Source organism: Falco punctatus (assembly GCF_963210335.1).
Source record: "Falco punctatus genome assembly, chromosome: 8".
Lineage (NCBI taxonomy): Eukaryota > Metazoa > Chordata > Aves > Falconiformes > Falconidae > Falco > Falco punctatus.
Genome location: NC_137588.1, coordinates 29,899,235 through 29,919,699, shown reverse-complemented (window position 1 = coordinate 29,919,699; position 20,465 = coordinate 29,899,235). Strand labels below are relative to the sequence as shown.

The 20,465-nt window shown below is 44.3% G+C and overlaps 1 protein-coding gene across 4 annotated transcripts in view; it reads right to left on the bottom strand.

The window, feature by feature from the left end:
- Positions 1–20,465, bottom strand: part of GLI2 (GLI family zinc finger 2) — a 207,703-nt gene that overhangs the window by 135,472 nt on the left and 51,766 nt on the right. For 2 of the 4 annotated variants that reach the window (XM_080399555.1, XM_080399556.1), the window contains exon 2: positions 15,076–15,238. The exons of 1 other annotated variant lie outside the window; for it this stretch is intronic. In XM_080399555.1, coding sequence (XP_080255681.1) covers positions 15,076–15,208 — 133 coding nt within the window. In that variant the 5' untranslated portion in view covers positions 15,209–15,238. Of the gene's footprint in view, positions 1–15,075; positions 15,239–20,465 lie in introns of those variants that run through there. One more of the 4 variants, XM_080399559.1, reaches the window with a different exon arrangement.

Here is a 20,465-nt window from a genome sequence, read left to right as displayed (position 1 = left end):
CCAGATTCGTAGCCAGCTAAGGTTCATTTTCCAGCTCTCCCTAAAGAAAGCTCTGTCTGGTAGGATCTCGAAAAGATTAATCACTGATTGATTGTAGTCACAGAAGATATTGCCGTACATGCCCTTTGCCAGCACAACTGTTCTCAATACCTCCAGTCTTGTCCAAAGTTTTGCCTCCCTAAAGCTGCCTGCTCTCTCAGTCAGTTAAGGCATTTTGCACTTGCTATTGTATGCTGTTGTGATGATGCAAAGCAGCCATCACCAGGCTTCACACCCAAGGCAGCTACAGCCCTTGGCAGATGAAAGGATACGTGTGCATGTAGTTTGCACATCATTAAGTTCCGAAAATGCTTTGAGGATGAAATATGCTACATAAGTATAACAGGTTATTAAATTTCTTGGTGCCATTTCCTTCATCTAAGTTTGCAGTGGTCTTCAATGGACTGTGCCTAAACCTGCTACTGCTTTTAGCTTCCCGGTTGTTTTTTTTTTTATTCCCCTTGCCCCAGGAGATCTGATGTTTCCCCTTGCAACCGATGAGTCTTTCACACTTTCTGGCTGGCCCCGCACAGCTGCTGCGCAAGCACAGGGCATGGGGAGTCCCCTCTGCCTTCCAGGCTGCGCATGTGCAGCACCCCTGCTCATCTCCTCTGAAAGCGGCAGCAGCCGGACTTGAAAGCCACCTCTTGCTGCCACCACCCTTCCCTAATACAGCCCCTATTTAACAGTGAAGGCAGCTACCACCTTTGAGCAGGACAGTGCAGATCCTCAGGATATTAGCCAAACACTGGAGAGATTTATAAACTTGTCAGTGTGGCCAGGGTACTCAGAAAAGATGCCAAAACCTTCTGTTTAAGAATCTCCTACACCACCATAAAATTCAACTTTATCTGCAAGTTGTTCTCACTGTGAAAGTTCACTAGTTCTGTTATTTCACTTCTAGTAAGTACCATGTCCTAATATGGGCATTTTTGCAGCATTCAGCTGAATTCTGAAGATATACGACATACCCCAGTAGTCTTTTCTCCCACTAAAAACAGTCTAGTAAGTCAGAGTCTCATGACAGCCCAAATCATAATATCTAGTCTCTGTTTCTAGCAGAGAGGGCTCAGCAATCCCTCTCTCCACATCTTGCCAACACACGGTGTCATGATTACACAAGGCGCTGCAGCAGGAGTACAGGACATCAGTGCAAATCTCCATTCTTTTTTGGGATGCACGCATACTTTTCAAATTTCCTAAAAGGAGAGATTATTTGGTTTTGGCCAAGCATCTGAAACCACTCGCAGGCCACACACAAGTTACCGAGTAAGCAGACGACATCCTCTTCTCAAACCCTTATGGACAAACAGATTTTGAAAACATGTACTTCAACCACCTCAGCAAATTGTTTCCCCCGTGCGCTGGTGCCAGGAGCCCAGTGCCTGCCCTCCCCCTCCACCTTCTCCTCCTCCTCGCTGCTGCCCCTTTCGCTGCTTACAGCAGTGAGGACATTAGTGCTGGACTGAACCTGCTCCAGTTCTTTTATATAGATTTAAACCGTATAATTTGATCGTGACCACAGGCAGTTTTATTGCCCTGATTTATATGGAGCCTTGCAGGGGTTGTTTGTTTTTTTTTTTTTTCCTTCCCTTTTTTTGGTATGAAAGTGAGATTCATAGAAGTCCTTCCCTCACTCCAGCCTGAGGACAAGCTGAGGGACCTCCAGTGCTTCCCACAACGACAGCAACAGGCCTGGATGCCATCCTCCCTCTCCCCTCACAGTGGCCTCAGGGAGGGGTGAACACGCCGCAGGAGCTGGCTGAAGCTTCTCCATGAGCACAAATCCTCCCCGTGGCCCTCACGGCGTCACAGCACTTAGCTTGTCCTGCCTGAGAGGATAGCCCAAGTGACGTCTGGGGTAATTGATGTTGCCGCTCCCCTTATCCACCAGTGTGACACCCCAATGGAAACCTCAGATCTCTCCCCCTCTTGCCCGCTAATCTTCCAGAAAATCTCCCAGGAAAGTCAGCAAAAGGCTTCTTTGACCAAGCCATCACTTTTACAATCCAAATAGCAGGGGATGAAAATCCAGGCAGCTCTGCCACAGAGCTAAAGGAGATGTGGCTGTCAGGCCAGGCATGTTCCTACCAACCATCTGCATTCCCAGGGCACACTAAACCTGGGATCTGTATTAGTATTCTCCGGCAGGCATCTGGCAGATATTAAATACCAGCCTCCCCAGAGAACTTGTTACCTCCTCATGCTTGACTGGGTGAATATAAGTGAGAGTCGTGCTTGTATCTGCTACCTGAAGAGGCTAGACGAAGCCTGAAACACGCCAAGACCCCATATCCGTCATTACCATACCAATTTCCTGAATGAAAATCCTGCCTGTCTTTCATTTAATCTGTCCTCTGTCTCATTACGTGACCAGAACATGTTGTACTAACTACAAAGACAGGTCAGCGTGTGACTCAAAACCTAATTTCTATTACCTACCTAAAGGATTACTGCCTGGATGAGCATCATGTTTTAGAATAACAACAACAAAGTCCGCGAGTAGTCCTGCCTTGTCACTGGCATGTAAAGAGCTAATTTTGCACTAGGCCATGGGCTTAGAGAAAAGGTTCATCAGAAATCCAGGGGTCTTAGCTTGGGAACTTCATCTACACAACAAACACAGATTTTCTTTCTAGTTTCTCTACCTTTTGGTTTTTTCTGCACCCAGCCAGTTCCTTCTTATGCTTCTCTGAGTGTGTAGCTCTTCCGCTAGCTCTTCTGCTGAAGTACTTCACGACTTTTCCCTTTGCTACTGAGTTCTCTTGAAGAGCCCAAAGAACATTGTCTTTTGGCTCAAACCCTGCTGCTACAGTCTTGCTCCTAACATTTCTAGAAAACAACTGGTCAAAGGCCTTCCAATCCCTCTACACAACTCGGCATTCCTCCCTCACCTCTGCTGTGTAAATCATCTTATCTGAGTAAAGACTATTGACCATAATCCACCATGGTTTCCACAAAGGACTGTAAACTTCTCTCTGCCACTCTGAGACGGCTGGAACCTTGTGTCTTACTGCATCTGGCAATAATTCTACAAAACTTTCAAGCAAAAATCACATCCTCCTTAGCTATGGGTTCACACAGCACTGATCAAATAATGCTGACACCACCTTTTGCCTCACTTAGGAACACAGCAATTGTCTAGAAAGAATATTTCAAAATTACCTGCAGAACTGTTACCAGAAAACTCACAGGCAACATGAGCCACTGTCCACTTCATGTGCACCCAGAGGCAGATTGGGAATGCTGGGCTTGCACATCTGCACCCTTTGTGAGCAATCTGGAGGAATATCATCCCTCCTTTGTGGTATCTACAGCCATGGTGTTCAAGGGCCAGTTCCCTCTTCTGTTTCCGTGCCTTACTCAGATGACATAGCCTTTAAATTCCCACTGTGTCTAAGCATGGTTTGGGCCACCAGCCCCATACCTCACAAAACACAAGGTTAAACGAACCAAATTCAGGAGGACATTTCTATTCTGCCCTTAGGACTTAACTAGTGGAAGGTTTTGAAGTTAGAAAAGAATAGTTTTTCATTTGGGTCACAGAAAGGAAGAATAAACTAAACCATCTTTACAAGAGACACTGCAGATACAGGCAGTGAGAAAAGGCCCTCTGGGCTGATACTTAGAGAAGCTCATTTCTATCCTTGCTCAAGTGCTACAGAGGTTAAAGACCTGCTACAACCTGCCATAAAAGGCAAAAACCACATTAATAGGAAATGTGTTCCCCTCCCCCATTCCAAATGTATTTTTTATGAGTAAACATTTCTGTATTAAGACTTACTGTCTTCAAAGATCCCTTTTATGTCCCAAAGGTAACCATTTAAGTGATCTTATAACAGCCGTTACTTATCTTTACAATGGGCAATGCACATGAACTCAGTGTCTGAGACTTTCATTTTGCTAGATATTTTTTAGTAACTACCTATAAATCCAGCCTGTTTCAAATGTCAAGTGACTATGTGGCTGAAAGATAGCCTTAGATCTTATTTCAGATGCTAAGACATTGTTTCGAGTGGAATTAAAAGAAACACAGAAACTTGCAAAAATTAAAAAAAATAATTCCTCCCAACCCTTTTAGCTTGCTTACAGAAGTGATGCAGGATGCACAGAACTCAGAAAAAGAGATGCAAGTGTTTTTCACACATTCAGGCACCTCACATCTATTTTAAGTCACTGCTCCAGCATTTGAAATACAGGACCCTACAGTGAAGATGTTTTAAGGACATCTTTGTAACAGCACATGGAGGTTCCTCCAGAGTTTTCCAAAGGGAAAAAATTGAACCAGACAACAGTACTGCCAGCTTCTCTGCAGCTGATTACAGTATTAGAGTGCGCACGTGCACAGCAGGCTAATGGGAAGGAAAGCTGAAACCAGGGTTTTCTCTGAAGCTGTCATCCCACATCAGTGATTTTCTTTTCCTTCCATCACCTGGCTCCCAGAACATCACCTTTCCTAGGACTCTAATTACAAAGGACTTTGCTAAAACCACTGCCTATTGCTTGGGTCAGGGTGAAACCCTGAACCTCTGTGTGGTTTCTGTGAATTCATCCAGATCTGTCCAAAACTCTGTCCAGGTACTTTGAACATCAGCAAAGTGTTTGATCAACCTCACCCATCGACTATGTATGTAGGAAACCCTCTTAAACTGGGAAAATTATCTTTCTCTTGTTTCAATACAAAAGATTTACACAGCTTTTAACAATGCAATGTTCTCCAACTGAGTCTGCCAGGTAAGATCGCCTGAAAAACTTTCTTACTCCAGAGCACAGCATGACCCCTTGGAATACAGTCAAGCTCTATGTAGCCCCAAACAGTCTCTCTGCTACAGATATTGAAAATACCTTCCCTATAAGAACTTAACCTTATCTTCCCTCACCCTGCAAATCGGCTTTATTGGCCCCCTTTGACAGCAGCAGGTTGACACCTCAGACATATGAACAAGGTCACCCTTGTAACACAGCGCCCAGGGGCAGCAGCACCCTCTGGCAGGCGGAGGGGAGGGGGGAAAGGCAACCTTTATGCGGTCTGACCCGTTAAGTGCTTCAGTATGACCAATGCCATAAACATGCTAACCAGATGCTGATGGATGGGCCTGGGGGCCCAAAGAACAACGCAAGTTCATTATATAAACAGGGGAGCAAAGGGAAGTCAAGCAGCTTTCCCAAAATCATGAAGGAAGTTTGGGGCTGGATCAGGAACTGAAGCTAATTTTCTCCAGGCTCTATTCTGTGCCCTCACTGTAGGGAGCCACCAAAAAATTGGGTATCTTCACACAAGCAGCCTCTGGAAGTCGGGTCAGCTTCCCACAACACATAATAATTCCCCTCGTTAAAACGGGATGTGCAAACCAGTGCCTAAAGTCCTCACCTTTGTGTTTCTTTGTTTTTGCTTTAAAGTGTGGCTGTAAATGCCTCAGAAAGAACATCACCAGCTCTACCTGTGAGCCAATATGAACAAGATTTAGCTTAACCACGAGCTTTATGGGGAAGGCACTTGCACGCATTCACACAGGACGCTGATATTCACACAGCCAGCATGCAGAAGAGGATGCTGTTTATTCTTCCCATCACCCCACAAAGAGCAGCCATAAAATAAGGTGAACCCCAGATAGAAGAACAGTGTACAAAAAGATCATTTTCCCCCCTTACGAACAGAGCAAATCATTTCACATGGGGAAAATCTAAAAATTCCCCCACACTTTGGACCCAGGGTCAGGAGTGCTGAGCCCTTACCACTCTCTGTAGTCTCAGAGCATCTCGTTAGGTGCAGAAGTATCTCCATTTTCTTTAAATGATTAAACTATTGTTGAAGCAGAGCACTCAGGGCCAGGGGCTTACAGGAAGATACCTCACATCTATTGGATAGATTTCAGGAATGCTCAGACACTAATCTTTTGTATCAATAAAACTGAAGTCATCAAAATATCTACTTTAACTGTTTAGTTAAGGATGCATCTGTTACAAGCTGTGATTTTTTTTTTGAAAATCTGTTTGAGTCAGGAACTGATCCATATAAGAGAAGAGAACAGCTTTCTGGCCAAAATGGCACCATCCAATCTCTGCAAATGTTGCTGTATTTTTAAAATCAGATTTAGTGGCAGTAAATATAAATATTTTGCTTGCAATACTCCTGTTCTTATTTACAATTTACTTACAATTGGAAGCATTTTCAATGGAATACAATCTTAAAAATAGCTGCCATTCCAGAAGAAGAAAAGAGGTATAGAAAAGAAAAGGAGAAAAGCCTCATGGAGCTCTCTAACAAACTGTAGAAAAGGCAAAACTGCTTTCAGACAAGTCTGCATGAAATCTTTTTCATGTGTGGTCATGTGGGATCGCGCTTGATAGCTTTTTTATTTATTTTCATTGTGGACTTGGTCAGCCTACATGCCCAAACTTTTGCTCAGTTCCTTCCACCAAGGTTTACCTGATTCAATCCAACACCACTACGGGAGTCGCAGAACACCCAGTGCAGGTCACTTCCAAACACATGTAAACTGACAAGTTTAACATAATCCTAAACCACTTAGCATGAGGAGACTACATGCATTTTGTTCCTTCAAGAGCTAAACTTATAGTCTTGGCTGAGATTTATTCACTGTTATTACCAATAAGATCAGAGAACTCATCCTGCCAAACGCAGAACCCACCCGGAATTCATGGGATATTGCTTTATTTAAGAATTTTTAAGGTTTCTGCAAGTTATGTCCCACTTGGTTCTAGAGAAAAAAATGTAGCCCCCTTAATTATGAGCCCACTGTGCTAGGTACTGGACAAAGGCACTGCCAAAAATTAGTTCCGATTCAGTAAAATCCTATTAGTGCTACTGAACATTTTCATACCCTTATGCAACCAAAGGGAAAAGTACTGACTGCTGCAATGTGATCTTCTCAAATGCACTATATGATGCATAGCAACTTGTGTTCAACTCTCCTGAAGGGAAAGAAACAGCTCCCTTGTTTGGCAGAAGGGCGTGAGAATTTGAGTCATTTGACCATGATTACATGGCATATCACAGAGAGGAAGGATTTGCTAGTAGGTATGGTGACCCAAGGGACCTGGGCCAAGTCCTCTGTACCACCATGTATGCCACCTATGAACACCCATAGTTGCAGAGACAACGAGTTCTTGACATCTCTCTGAAACAGCTGAACCCATTACAGCCACTTTGGCCTTGAAAAATCCTCTGTGCCCCCTGTCTGCAGAATGGGGCCAATGACATCTCCCTGTTTTACCAGGATGTTCATGTGCGGAGAGAAGCGCAAGTATTCAGGCGCTGTTGGGGCTGACCAAGGTAAGAGAAGCCCTGCCAGGTCCTAAGCTCCCAGAAGCCACCAGATAGCACAATCAATGCTCTCTAATAAAAGGAAAAACTAGTGCAGAGGAACAGGCTGTGTCCTCCCAGGCCTCTGCATCTTGCTCATCACCACATGAAACCATGAAAACAGACCGCCTGGTTTTGGAGGGGCGGTTTAAGGAAGAGACAAGCAATGCTAAATCCTACTTTCACTCTAAGGTGTATGGATGTGTTCCCAAGGCCACGCAGAAATTCTTTACGAAGTGCTGGGAATACAAGCCACATTTCTTGGTGCTGGTATTGGATGCACAGCATTTCTAAGAACATTTTTCTCTGCCACTCGTCTGACCCTGGGAGCAGTCCCACTGCTCTGCGCAGGCAGCCGTGGAACGCTCTGCCAAACCCTATCAATTATTTAGCGTCAAAAGGAAGACTTAATCTGTGTGATAAAAGAATGGATTTTATCTAAGGCTTGTTCCCCTTAAAGTGATTTACACAACTGGCCTCTCTAGTTGCTTCCCTTAACATAATTATTTACTTTTGCATTAATAGCCTTCCTTCGCTTGGGTTATTTTTAGGAGCCTTTTGTAGCCTTTAGAATTTACTAGGTTTTTTCCTTGTCTTTTTAGTGGGGATTTGAAATTGCCCATCTCTCTGAATGGGCTGTTAAAACACTAGTTTTATCAATGCTGGCGTAAAGCTGGAACAGCTCTGGGAAGCAGCTCCCCCAGCAGTGTGGATACTTGTATGTCGAGTTTGCTTCTGACTTGAGAAGCCATGGGGTGAGATTTCAGTCCAGACCTGACAGTCAGGGCTCTCAGACCACTCATCGGGCTATGGGCTGATGAACGTGAACGAAGGGCTTCAAAGCATTAATATAGTCCCACCTTGGTTCCTTGCTTTAACCCCACTCTGCAATTTTGGCCAAGTCAGGAAGACTGGGATTTATCCACCTAACGTTAGCCACTGCAAACCAGGTATGAAGTCCTCAAGGAAAAAAAGCAGGCATCTCCACAAAGTGGTTTACTCCACCCTAATGCAAAGAGACCCCAAAATAGACACCTAACTTCTAGGCAGTCAGCCTCAGACAAAACAAATCCCATTCCTGGTCCCCCATGATTATGGCAGGCTCAAATGCCATGGTGAATGGATGATGTTGGGAGAATTAATTCACAAAACCTGTGAAAATTCTCAGATGCTCAGGCAGAAAGCTGCCAAAGGTACTAAAAATGCAAACTGTGGGGACATACTGTCAGCACAGAGGAGACAGTCCAGGAAAGCATCATGATAAATATAATGCATTATCACCACTGGCTTTTCTTACTTGACTCTAATTGACCAACCCACAAATAGGTAAATTTAGCATCAGTTAAAAAGGTTATATTTAGGTACCCTCCAAGAGGCACTTTACTGAAGTCTAAACTGGATCCACAGAAAAGAAGATACATCAGTACTTGCCAGAATAAGCTGTTGGAGCTTACAAAACAATAGAAAAGTGGAAGCTATTATTATTACAACTATTATTAATGATAATAACAATACACTCACAAAATACAAAATTATTTCAGGTGGTACTTAATGGTTGGGATACCAGTGACAGAACCAGCCTGTGAAGAATACCTTTTTTCATTTAAAATATATAAAAGCTTTTCAAGTCGGCATGCAATCCTGCAGTGTGGTTGGGGATGAGATTAAATTACTCTGTCTTCAAAGTACCTTGGCATTTGTAATGGGCTGAAATTGTAGGAACTTCTGGTATGACAGTTTGGGGGAGCCGTATACAATTGGTGAACGCTGGATGATGTTATGAATCACAGAATCATTTAGGCTGGAAAAGATCATCAAGTCCAGCTATATCAAATGCTTTGGTGATACTGACTCTAGCATTAGCTGCAAGGGCTATGCAATGTGACCCAAAGAGTCTGTAAACTTTAATTTACTCTGAGTTTGCACCTTTGTCCACAGGGCTGGCTACCACACAGATAAACCAAGGACATGGGCTCAGAAAAGGGATTTCCCCACTGAGGAAAAAAAAAAATCCATTGCCAAGAAGTCAGACTCCAATCACTTGTTTAAGCAAAGCCAAGGGTTACCCAACAAAGATGTATGGCTGTATTTTAAAGAAAAGACTACAGAGATTCAGCATTGCAAGCCACGGACTTGCAGAAGAAAAGATGTGCTTTTGTGGCACAAATCATGGCAATTTTAATTACTAAAATTCTGTCACATGTAGCTGAAGAAATAAACCTGGTGCTCCCAGGGTGCTCTCCACCATGTCTGCACACTATACCGCTCATTGAACATAAAAATGGTGCAGTATGGTTTTACCTTCATCCATCTCTACATGGATCCTTCTAAACTATCCCAAAGAGCAGGTGTTAGGTGACCAGCAGGATTCAAAGCTGGAAGCTAGTCACAGGCCTGGATATCCTGGAACTGAGGAACAGCATCAGCATTGCACCAGTCTGAGCACCCTGAGACCTCAGGCTGCCCAAATGGACAGGAAAGGGTACGGCAGAGACACCTGTAGGCAATCTGGACAGCCAGAAGGGCTACGGTAGCAAAGAAATCCACTTTAGGACCCAACATAATTACTTTTATTTAAGACTAATGGAAATTTTCAGGGAAGAAATACGATCCTTGATTGCTATTGCTCTTACCGCAGGGTTGCACTGAAGCCCTACCCAAAGTGAGGACCACTGAGCTACACTCAGTAGACACATGACAATCACAGTGACTGTCAGAAAAATTTTGTAGTCTAAATTACAGGATTTTCCCATCATTCAATAACCACTTGCCCCCTTCCTTCCTGGACTCAACCCAGGCTTTTCTGTTAACCACGTCTCACCATTTTAAGTTGTATACTACAGCAAAGCAATACAGAGAAGGGAAGCTAAGAATATGCTTTTCCTGGTTAAATTCCTTTTCCTGAAAATGTGAACAACTGAATGAAAAACATTCTTTGGAGAAGATACGTGCCCCTACAGGGTGGACAGAGGAGATGACTTCATTGGGGCTGTTCCTCTAATTTGTTTAAGTCTTAGGCCACACATACTATATATCTTTTCAGTGAGCTGAGGTCTGCTGGGATGCTGGCATTTCCTCCTCCTCATTTACATGGTCTTCCCATAAGCCAGCACTGAGACAAGTTGAACTGCACAAGGACTCCCTGCCAATGCCACTCAGGGCTTGCTTACAGGAGACCTCTGGAGAGCGATGGGAGGTGCTCCCTGCCCTTCTCTGCCTATGAAAGGGCTGAGTGTGCTACTTCTGCAGCACTGAGCATTCCTGCCAGCCCATAAATCAAGTGACCAAACTCCATCCCAATCTCTCATCCACTGCAGAAAAGCCCCACACTCTGCCCTTACAGCACACACAGGGCAAAGAGCTGTATTTCATCAACTGAAGCCTTAATATCAGAGGAGAGTCGTTACCTCCTGGAAAAAGTGTAGCCAGAGTCTTACTGGTTCTGCAGCTTGGTTTCCCCATGTTTACACCAAATGACTTGTTGAACTTCATTATATACAAAGTATTTCCATAGATCAGAGGCAGGGAGACCTGTGCAGCTAACATAAAATAAATTACCACCCTGTGATAAATGGTTCTATTAGCAATCCAGATTGTTAAACTCAGATACAACAGGATGAAGGGAGCACTGCCCCATTCATTCTCCCCGCGGCAGATACTGAGTTGTAAATAGGTTATTTTCTGTGTAAATAACACATTAAAACTCAGCATTAGCCGTGTCTTTTGATAGAGAGGAAATTGTTCCAAATAAATAATCTGGGACAGGAATGTAAAATAAGCCAGATTTAATAGTGCATGCCTGCTGCAGCCGTGTTAAACATGACTAAAATGATAAACCCCAGAATATACTAATAGTAAACTATGCTCTGACATCAAAGTAATGAGGCTGTATTTTTACCCAGCTTTAGAAATGCTAAAATTAGTCTTGACAGAGCCAGACATCAGAAAAATGTTTCAAACATAAACACCATCAATTTGGGAACCTGGTGTTTGTGTCATGCGGAGGGTGGGGTGGAGAGAGAAAGGTGCATTCTGGGCCTTGTTAAAGTCAGGCAGTTAGCATTTAGGAGAATTTGTATTTAATTTTTATTACAAGATGAGAAACACAACTTCCTATATATCTCTGCCTTTGAAAGACTCATTTAAATTTCTGCTCCAGCCATGTGCCTGGGCTTACTAGTGCGTGCTGATATGGAGGATGTGGCAGTGGTAGCCTGGAGGACACAACCCAGTCTCACTCATGTGGTGCCCTGCTCCAAAGTCTCCTACCCTACGCAGCAACACGCACTTTACATTCAGCAAAAGTGTTTTCTAAACGTGAAGTGTTATGAGTTGCCCTTCCAGAAGCAAAGCCATCCAAAGTGAGAGGCTTTTCTGCATATTTGACTTCTCTATAGCTCCTACATACTGTCATTAAATCCAGCTTCCATCTCTATCACACAAACACATGTGCACCTACTGAAACAGAAGACTCTTTAGGCAGCATGATTTATGGAGAAATAGAAAACTAGGAGAGGCTTCCCTGATGTAATTTCTGTGAGGCCAATTTCTGAACATCTGATCAATGAGTTACTATAAAAAAAAAAAAAAGTCACAGAAGGTCTTTAAAATGGCAGCTTCAGTAGACTAAAAATATGAGATGCAGATTGTTAGTATGAAAGGACTCTTCTTCACTGACAGCATCAACAATACCAATCTCTTTTCCTACAGCCGTACCTTAATTTCCTCAAGGCTGGAAACATTTGGGACAAATATCCAAAGCAAGGGAACCAGAACTGGAGATTGGACATATTGTTACCTTATAGTAACAGTCTAAGTAATAATACAATAAAATAGCTATTCTTAAATTATTTAACTAATATTCAGTTTATTGCTTTCAATAACCTTAATTATAAATAAAACCTTAAGAATCTATAGATTTCTACAAGGGAAAAAGAAAACCTTCTGATTTGAGAAACATGCTATGTTGGCACTCCATCTGTGTGACTCAGTAGAATAAAGGAGAAGAAATGTGTTGCAAATTACGTTTGTTTGGCTCTGGAGAGCAGCTTAGTGATCTGCAGCACTAGCTGAGCCTTGCTGCCACTTTCTCACATGCTAGTACAAAGAGTAAAACCTCTACAATAAATAAAATCAAGAGTTTGTCTTGGATGAGAATAAAGACTTGTTTGTATGGCCCCAAAGCAGGGTGGGGAGCTCGGAGGCCCTCCCTTTAAAGCTGTTCCCCTCCTCAAGCTGAGCATCATAATTAATCTCCATGCCTTGTTTGCTTTCTTCTGTAAGAATATGAGCATAAATATGTATATTTCTGGCCTGTTATGAGTAATTACACTAGTTTAGTGAATCAAATAAGTTATATTAGCATGAATACCACGTAAGTACAGTCTCTTTGCTACCCAGCCCTTTTGTTATCACCTGCTAAATCACACCTTGCAGTTAACTGATGTTAGAAGACAACTTTGTATTAATTTTTCTACTTGCAAGCACACACACCATGCTGCTCCCTTTCAGGAGTGTGTATTAGGCCTAGCTAGAATTCAAAGGAAAGCCCTCCAAACCACAAGCGCACGTGCATCACCTGCAGAGTCCTGGGGCCAGCGTCTGATCACACGCTGCTTCACTGCTAGCCGTTTTAGGTCATTTATGAGCACTTCTCTTCACAGCATGGCGTGGATTTCACTCTTTACATCTCATTACACAATGCTTTCATCGCAATTCTCCTGACATCTTCAAACAATCCTCCACTTACTTCTCCACTTCCTCTTAATAAAAGGAGAAATATTGACCCCGTAAATCATTCTTTCCAAAGGCGAGAGCACACTGCTAACAGGACATATAACACTGGATGCTTAAAAACCTATCAAGTGTCTGGGGATACCAAATGGGCTGATGGCATCCTCATTTCCATCACATCTCTGGAAATGCAGTGACTGTTTCCTTGGTGGAGGCACTCTTGAGGCAAGAGCCAAGTTGAGAGAAGATGTTCAACCATAACAGCACATCTGTGGGTTTTGAATTTTAGCACACGCTTGGACTTTGCTGGTGCAAATCAGCCCTTTGGATCTCCCAGTCACTGAGATGATGCCTCAAGTGGGCTGCTACAGTGCTACAGCCTGTGCTTCTTCAACTGGGATCAAAATTTCCCAGGGGAGGCAAATTTCTACTTGTTGCCATCTCTGCCTTTCCCCAATTTCTGCCGCTCAGCAAGCCCTCTTTTCCACCACTTTGTGTAGTGCTCATGAGGAACATGGCTTAGATCCATTCAGCAGCATAAAGGTGTGTTTCCCATCAAACAACTCTATGTGAAAAGTTTTCTAGTTCTTTTTAAGAAAATTTGGCTAACAAAAGCTAATAAATTTCATCAAACACATGAAATACTCTCAGATTACAATCTAGCAGCTGCTACCTTATTCTGTATATCTGAATCTTCCCTGGTCAACGTGGAAATGAAAACTGAGTAACAAAGCTGTTGAAAAGGAAGAATAGGTAAAGCAGGTTTAAGCAATTTGGGCTGGGAACTATCTTCAAAACTCAGCCAACAGAAAACAAACTCCAGCTGAGCTGTCTAAGGAACAGAGGAGCCCGCTGAGGAGTTGTGCTGCTTTCCTGGGGTGATGAGAAACCACCCTGCAGTGAGGGAAGGGGAGGGAAAGGCTTCATTTTGAGGTAGACTCTGGCTAGCAATAAGGTATATTTTAAAGAGGAAAAAAAAGATGCCTTCAAAGTTTACACAGCTGGGATGTCTCTTGTCACATCCAAGCTGGTACAGCCCCTTCTAAGTTTGTCTCCTAACACCCTGTCCAGAAAGGATGCCCCTTCCCAGTCCCCACCAAGGGCAGCATGATGCCTCCCTGGTGGGCACAGCCTTGGCCACAGCTGGAGCCACCATGAAGGGCCCTGGCACCAATTTAGAGATCCACCAGCACACGTATGCCAGAGAGGGATGGGTTTTCTGGAGCTGTATTTTGCCTGCCACAGCAGGCGAGAGGAGGTAGAAGCAACATGCCTGCACATCACTCTGCACACTGGTGTTACATGCACCAAACACAACCTCATGCCTGCAGGTGTCCACAAGAGCTTCCCAATTGACTTCAACACCACAAGGACCAAAATCTTTCCAAAAACACCAATGGAAAAAGAAATCAGGACATGAGATATTTCTGATGTTAACAGGGAAGGCGCAAGTCAGGGTGTTTCTTTGTGAACATTCCTGCATTGGGGCTGGACAATCCCAGATTCCTCCTTAATCATGAAATTCCAGGAGCAATGACTGAAGATGGTGCAGTCTGTTTAGCCCATTAGCAGGATCACAGCAGGCACACAACACCCTTCCCCAGCCATAACAGGATACTCAGCTCCAGCCAGCCTCGGAGGAGTGGCAGGCACCATGCTGCCTACACCACGCAGCACCAGTTGGCCAGTGGCAAGCAGTGATGGGACGCCTCAGCTCTCCAACAGCCGCCTCTCACCACCCATCCTCTCCCTCACGCCAGCCCAGTTTGCTGGGAGCAGTGGTGACTCATCACGGTGCAGTGATGTTTGGACACCACGTGGTGACACAACTTCCCGCTCCTGTGACCTCCAATGGCCAAGAACCCCAATAAACTCAGCATGTTCACAGGAGGACAGATGCCACTGTACTTATTAAATTCTTACAGTCTAATGAAAAACACCCCTGCTGCTTTCAAATTGTGGAAAACATAAAGTACCTCCTTGTGCCACTGCTGCTCCTGCAGCTGCTAAAGGAGTGGGTTTCTTCCCCGTCTCCGCAAAGCCATTCCCCTCCAGAACTGCACCTTTCCCTTCTTTTTTCCCAGCAGCCGTTGAAGCAGAAGTTTCCATCTTAGATGTGCATCTTCCAGCTCAGCAACCCTACAGGACATAAAACAAAACCAGATTCTGGTCACCATTCACAAAGCAAGCAAAATCAGCCCCACAAGGAAGCAGCCGATGGTTTGGCAGAGCTCAAAAGTAAATGACGAGCAGCAAAGATCACCTGGGTTTCTATCTCTAGCGGTGCAGCCAAGTGCTGCAGTCACAGGCAAAAGAGACAAAACCCTGCAAAGGGATGGGTATTCTCACATCCCCCTGGCTTCAGGCAGCCGAAGACCTAAAAGGATCAGGACCAGAATATACGTTATTCCCCACTTAAGCCTGAGCTACATAATAAAGGTTTACAGGTCCACAGGGCTTTCCAGCATTTAAGGACAGGTGAGATGCAAAAATGTAGTGTGTACAAAACCGATTTGTCCATCCTACACATGACCTAGCCCACCTTAACAAAAAACTGAGTCAGCTAAAAAGTGCCAATAAAAGTACAGATAAAATTACATTTAAGGTGTTGGTTTTTTTTTTCTTTTTCCCAGTTTGTGCTTATTCTGTACCCTAGTTCTGTACCAGTGCCTTGACCAGAACATTTCAACAGTGCTTACGGATAGGCCACAGCAGGTCTGCCAGATCCCATCCAGCTCTCACTGGTGAGGATTAACATCACCAGTTCCTCTCTCACAAGCAAATTCTTCTACCCTGACCGATTGCATCTGAAAATCAGCTACATCTTTACCCCCACTACAAATGGTGAATTAAGTGCCAGTGAAAACTCCATGAAACAAGATGACACCAAAAGTGCAAATCCATGAAAAATAACTGCTCCCACACTTTTTGGTAGCTTGATCATTTGTTCCGCATGACTCAAACTTAACTGGTCTCCCACATACGGGTATCCCAAATTTAATGTAAAAACGGGGCTTTGCTTTAATGAGGAGGCACGGTTGACTTCTGACTGCAAATACTTTTGTTCGCCCCATTTTAACTTGGTTTATTTCAAATGTCTCCACGTGACTGCTGTTTTCACAGAACCCATGGGGTTATCTGGTGCTACCAGCCTCAGGCTGGTCTTGGGAAAACCCACTGCTAATTCCTCCTTTCCTTTCTAATTTTAATGCAGATCTGCAATTTTTCACATGCAAATTTTCAGATGCAAATTTTTCAGCTCATGAGATACTCTGGAGCACACCGGCTGTTTACCTTACTGGAAATTAATGGCATGAACCAAAAAACATCTGGGAAACCAGAAAACTTTTTTTGTGTGTGTGCGCAGCTAGTTTTACTGACATTGTGCCAGCTCAGACATCGCTCTTTTCACTCTGGAGGATCCACTGACTCCCGTACATCTTGGATTAAAAAGTTAACTCTCCTAAAAGTTTCAGAGCACATAAAGGTTTCAGGAACTCCCATGTGCAATCTGTAGCTTTTACCCCTTCGCTGTTCATGACCCTGGCTGTGGACACTTCATTTTGTGATTGGTTTGGGTTTTCCCTTCTCACTATTTTGCAGGTTTTCAAGCAGGTTTCGTGCTGTAACTTCAGGACAGACAAGCAGGAAAGAGAAGATCCCTCTTTCCCTGCCACATGCTAAGCCCCACGGCTCCGCACAGCAGTGCATGGCCCCATGTTTGAGGCTCCCTCGAACCCGCTGCTGGGGACCCTCCACACTGCTCAGGACAGGCTGTCCTAAACCACTGCCTCTGATCTACTTTAAAGCTTTCCTATAAATACAGAGCCATCCTTGCTGGCACCCCAGAGGGACCTGGCACGTGGTGGATATGGTCCTCCAGCACTGCCACCACTGCCAGGGCTCCAGCAGGATGGCAGCCTACAGAGCAGGGAGCAGCTTACCCCAGGAGCCTTCAGGCACAGCTCACGTTAATGGGACAACTAAGTGATGAATCTATGGTCAGGACTTGCAGCTGTAAACAGCAAGGCTTGCATTGGAAATGACAGGACCCACAATTACAGGCTTTACTGATGACACAAGGCTCCAGTGAATACCGAGGTGGCCCCTCAGGGTCCTGCCCCGGCATGTGCTGGGCCTGATGGCAAACACGGGATGGGTTCCTGGGGGCCAGGACTTTACAGTTGTTTAATCCAGAAATCAGGTTGGGTTACAGACCACGTATGAAATAAATACACTCGAACTGGAGGAGTATTTGACCTAGGTCTGGCAGCCTGGGCTTCTGTTCGCTAAGCAAATAAACTTCAGAGGCTATATTACTAGCCCCCCACCTGTTTCTTCTTAGTCCCTCCTTTCAAGGCTTTGCACTTTTGTTTGAAACCAGACGCTCGCCCTCGCATCCCTCCCAGCCTCCTCCCTCCCTGTTACCCTGACCCTCAGGGCAGCCTCATGCCCAAGGGAGCTTCCAGAAATTGTTCTGCTGTGAAACATGCAGGTTAGAGCCATGCTTTATTCCAGAAAGATGCCTGAAGTGAGATCTCTAAATCCCTGCCAGAGACACCTCAGTAGGGACCCAGTTTTTCAGGTGTGTCATTTATCCAACTGGAATTGGACAAGACATCAAGCCTTTATTTGAAAATCTGAGTTTTGTAGCTGCATGCTCTCTTTTCAGATTATGAATTAAAAAAAAATGTTTCTTGTAAATGGTTGTATTAAAGAGGTAAATTCTTCTCAGATACTGGATTAAGGAAAAAAAAATAATGCAACCACTCCAATCTTACAGGGTTTAGGGTAATAAGTCTATAATTATTTTTGCTTCATAAGGGTGCTTGGAGCAGAGCAGACTGGATGAGAGGCTCCGAGTTTTCCCTAAGTCAGTAGCAACCAAAAACCTTTCTCCTTCACAGGCACCCACAACCAGAGCTGACCATCCCAGCCTAGAAGGACACAAGCATCCTCCCCGGCCGGATCCTGCCCTGCTCAGCACCTCCACCCACAGACCGTGACAGAGACCAGGGAGCAAAGGAGAACCAACATTGATTTCATATCACACCTCCCAAGTTTCATGGATGCTAGCCAAGTGTCAGTGACCAGCAGGCTCCCCTGCTGTGCTTTGGTGCAGCCTGTGATCAGGACACTGTGCTGGAGCTCCGAAGATTTAGGTTCCCATCTTGGCTCTGCTATAGTCTCCTCAGTGTCCCTGGGCAAAAAGCTCAACCTCTCTTGCAGCTGGTTTCTACAGCTGTAAAATAGGAAATAGTACTTTGCCCTGTTTGCAAAGTGCTTTGAGATCCTTGGAGGCACAAGGCTATGGAAATATTTTTATTACCAGTATAAGAAGATATATTGATGGAGGCAGTCAATCCACACCATCCAGGAGCACAACATTCATTTTTTAAGCAATACATAGTTTGCTTTCTGTTCAGTGCTAAACTTTTTCCGCTGCTCTGTGCCACACAGAATTTATAAATTCAATGACAGATTAATCTTAGCAGCGAGCCATTTGGCATGAAAAAGGGTTTCACAGGGAGCCTGCTTTTTCCTGTAAAGAGCATGCATTTAGGAGTGACTATATGGAGAAAGACCCTGTGCACTTATTTAAGCACAAGTCTCTGCCCTCGGTCATTACTCAGAATTAGAAACCCAGAATGGATTACTCAGATTGTTCCTAAGGTTTGTAGCTTTCTCTGCAGGAGGAGAGTTGGATAATTGATTTTGACACTAATACCAGCACTATTCATATGACCTGTAATACAATTCTGCAGCAACACTAAGAAGTCAGCCATCTGAAATCTGAACAAGGAAAGTGCTATATGATTTGCCCTAGACAACCCCAGCTATTTTAACAGCTGTGTTGTATATTAAAAGGGAGAAATCCCAACAGAATTAAAAACAACAAAGTCACATTTGCCTTTGAGGGAAAACAAGAAGCTGTAAACTTTCCTAATAAAACAATCCCTCCCGCTAAGTGCTCAAGGAATGGTCGAAAGTGCTGTCCCAAAATGCCTGTCTTTTGGAGGGCATCAGCCTGAGCAGGACTGCCAGCAAACTTGGGAATAAACAGAATAAACAGACACTCATCAGCCATACCCCCACGCACTGTTCTGTTTTTTTGAAAAAGCATTATTTCCTTCTTAGGGATTTTCTTTCATCAGGAAACTCACTTCTCTTCTCCTAGACAGAGTACAAAACATAGATTTCTGCTGCCACACACACACACGCTTTGTTGTGAAAAATAAATCACCAGTTTTGGCCACCTCTGCTCACAGACTAAGTGGCAGCATGGGAGCGAGCCTCTCTGGCAGAGGGCAGATGCTGCCAGTGACACTGTGACATGGGTCCAACCTGGAAGGGGTTTCCAAAGAAGGCTTCCAGCAACCATTCTGCTTTTCTGAATATCTTAGGCTTTCTCAGAGCAATGTCTGTCCCCTTCTTCATTTTAAGTACCTCTACCAGACATCCTCATGCACAGCTCCAGCGGCACCAGTGAGGTGCCATCACCTGCAAGGAGACACAATGGAGGTGTGTTGGCTGCTGACACCAGCACCACCCCTACCCCAGCACAGCCAGGATGAAGTTCCACTGCTGCTGTGTCCCAGTGTGACTGATGGGAGATGGGATAACTGAGGGCAGCCTTGGCACAGCTTTTACCGGGTTTGTCCTCATGCACCCACAGAGAGACACTTTATCTGTTCTGCCACATCGCCACCCATGTAGGTACAACACTGCATTAGATAGCTTTTCCTGGTGTGCTGTTTTAGTTAAGATAAACAAAGAGATACTCCCACCATCTCTTCTCTTGCAGTGGATTGTGTCATACATCTAAAGCCTTCTGAATACATGACCTGCTTATGAAATTCAGTGTGAGCCCACTGTTTTGAACATTGGCTTAATACAGTGGCTGCTGTGATCCTGTTCAGTCTCCCAGGGTTTGAGCCAAATTATGTTCTCAATTACATGGAAGTAGCAGCAGTTAACCCGGTGAAGTCATAGGCTCTATAACACAGCAAAACTTGACCCCTCTGCTTTCTTTTATATCAGCAACAGCTTCAAATTACTAAAGGAAGTTTTTTTCCATACACATGCCGCTACTAAGTGCTGGAACTATCCAAACATGATGTTTGTTGCTGAAGGATCTACAAGTGTTTACAGAATATCAATCTCAGGTAAAAGCAGTGTGAATATTAATTCAGAAGTAATCGCTTTTAGGGTTCTCCAGACACAAGGTTTCCCATCTTGACATTTCTTAGAAATAGTCTGCTTGGGCCAATCCTACAAGGTTGATTACACATGGAAATTAGAGCTGTATGCTGGGGCGTGCGCGTGTAGAGCAGTAGCTGTCTGTGTGAGGCCCCTGCTGCCCCTT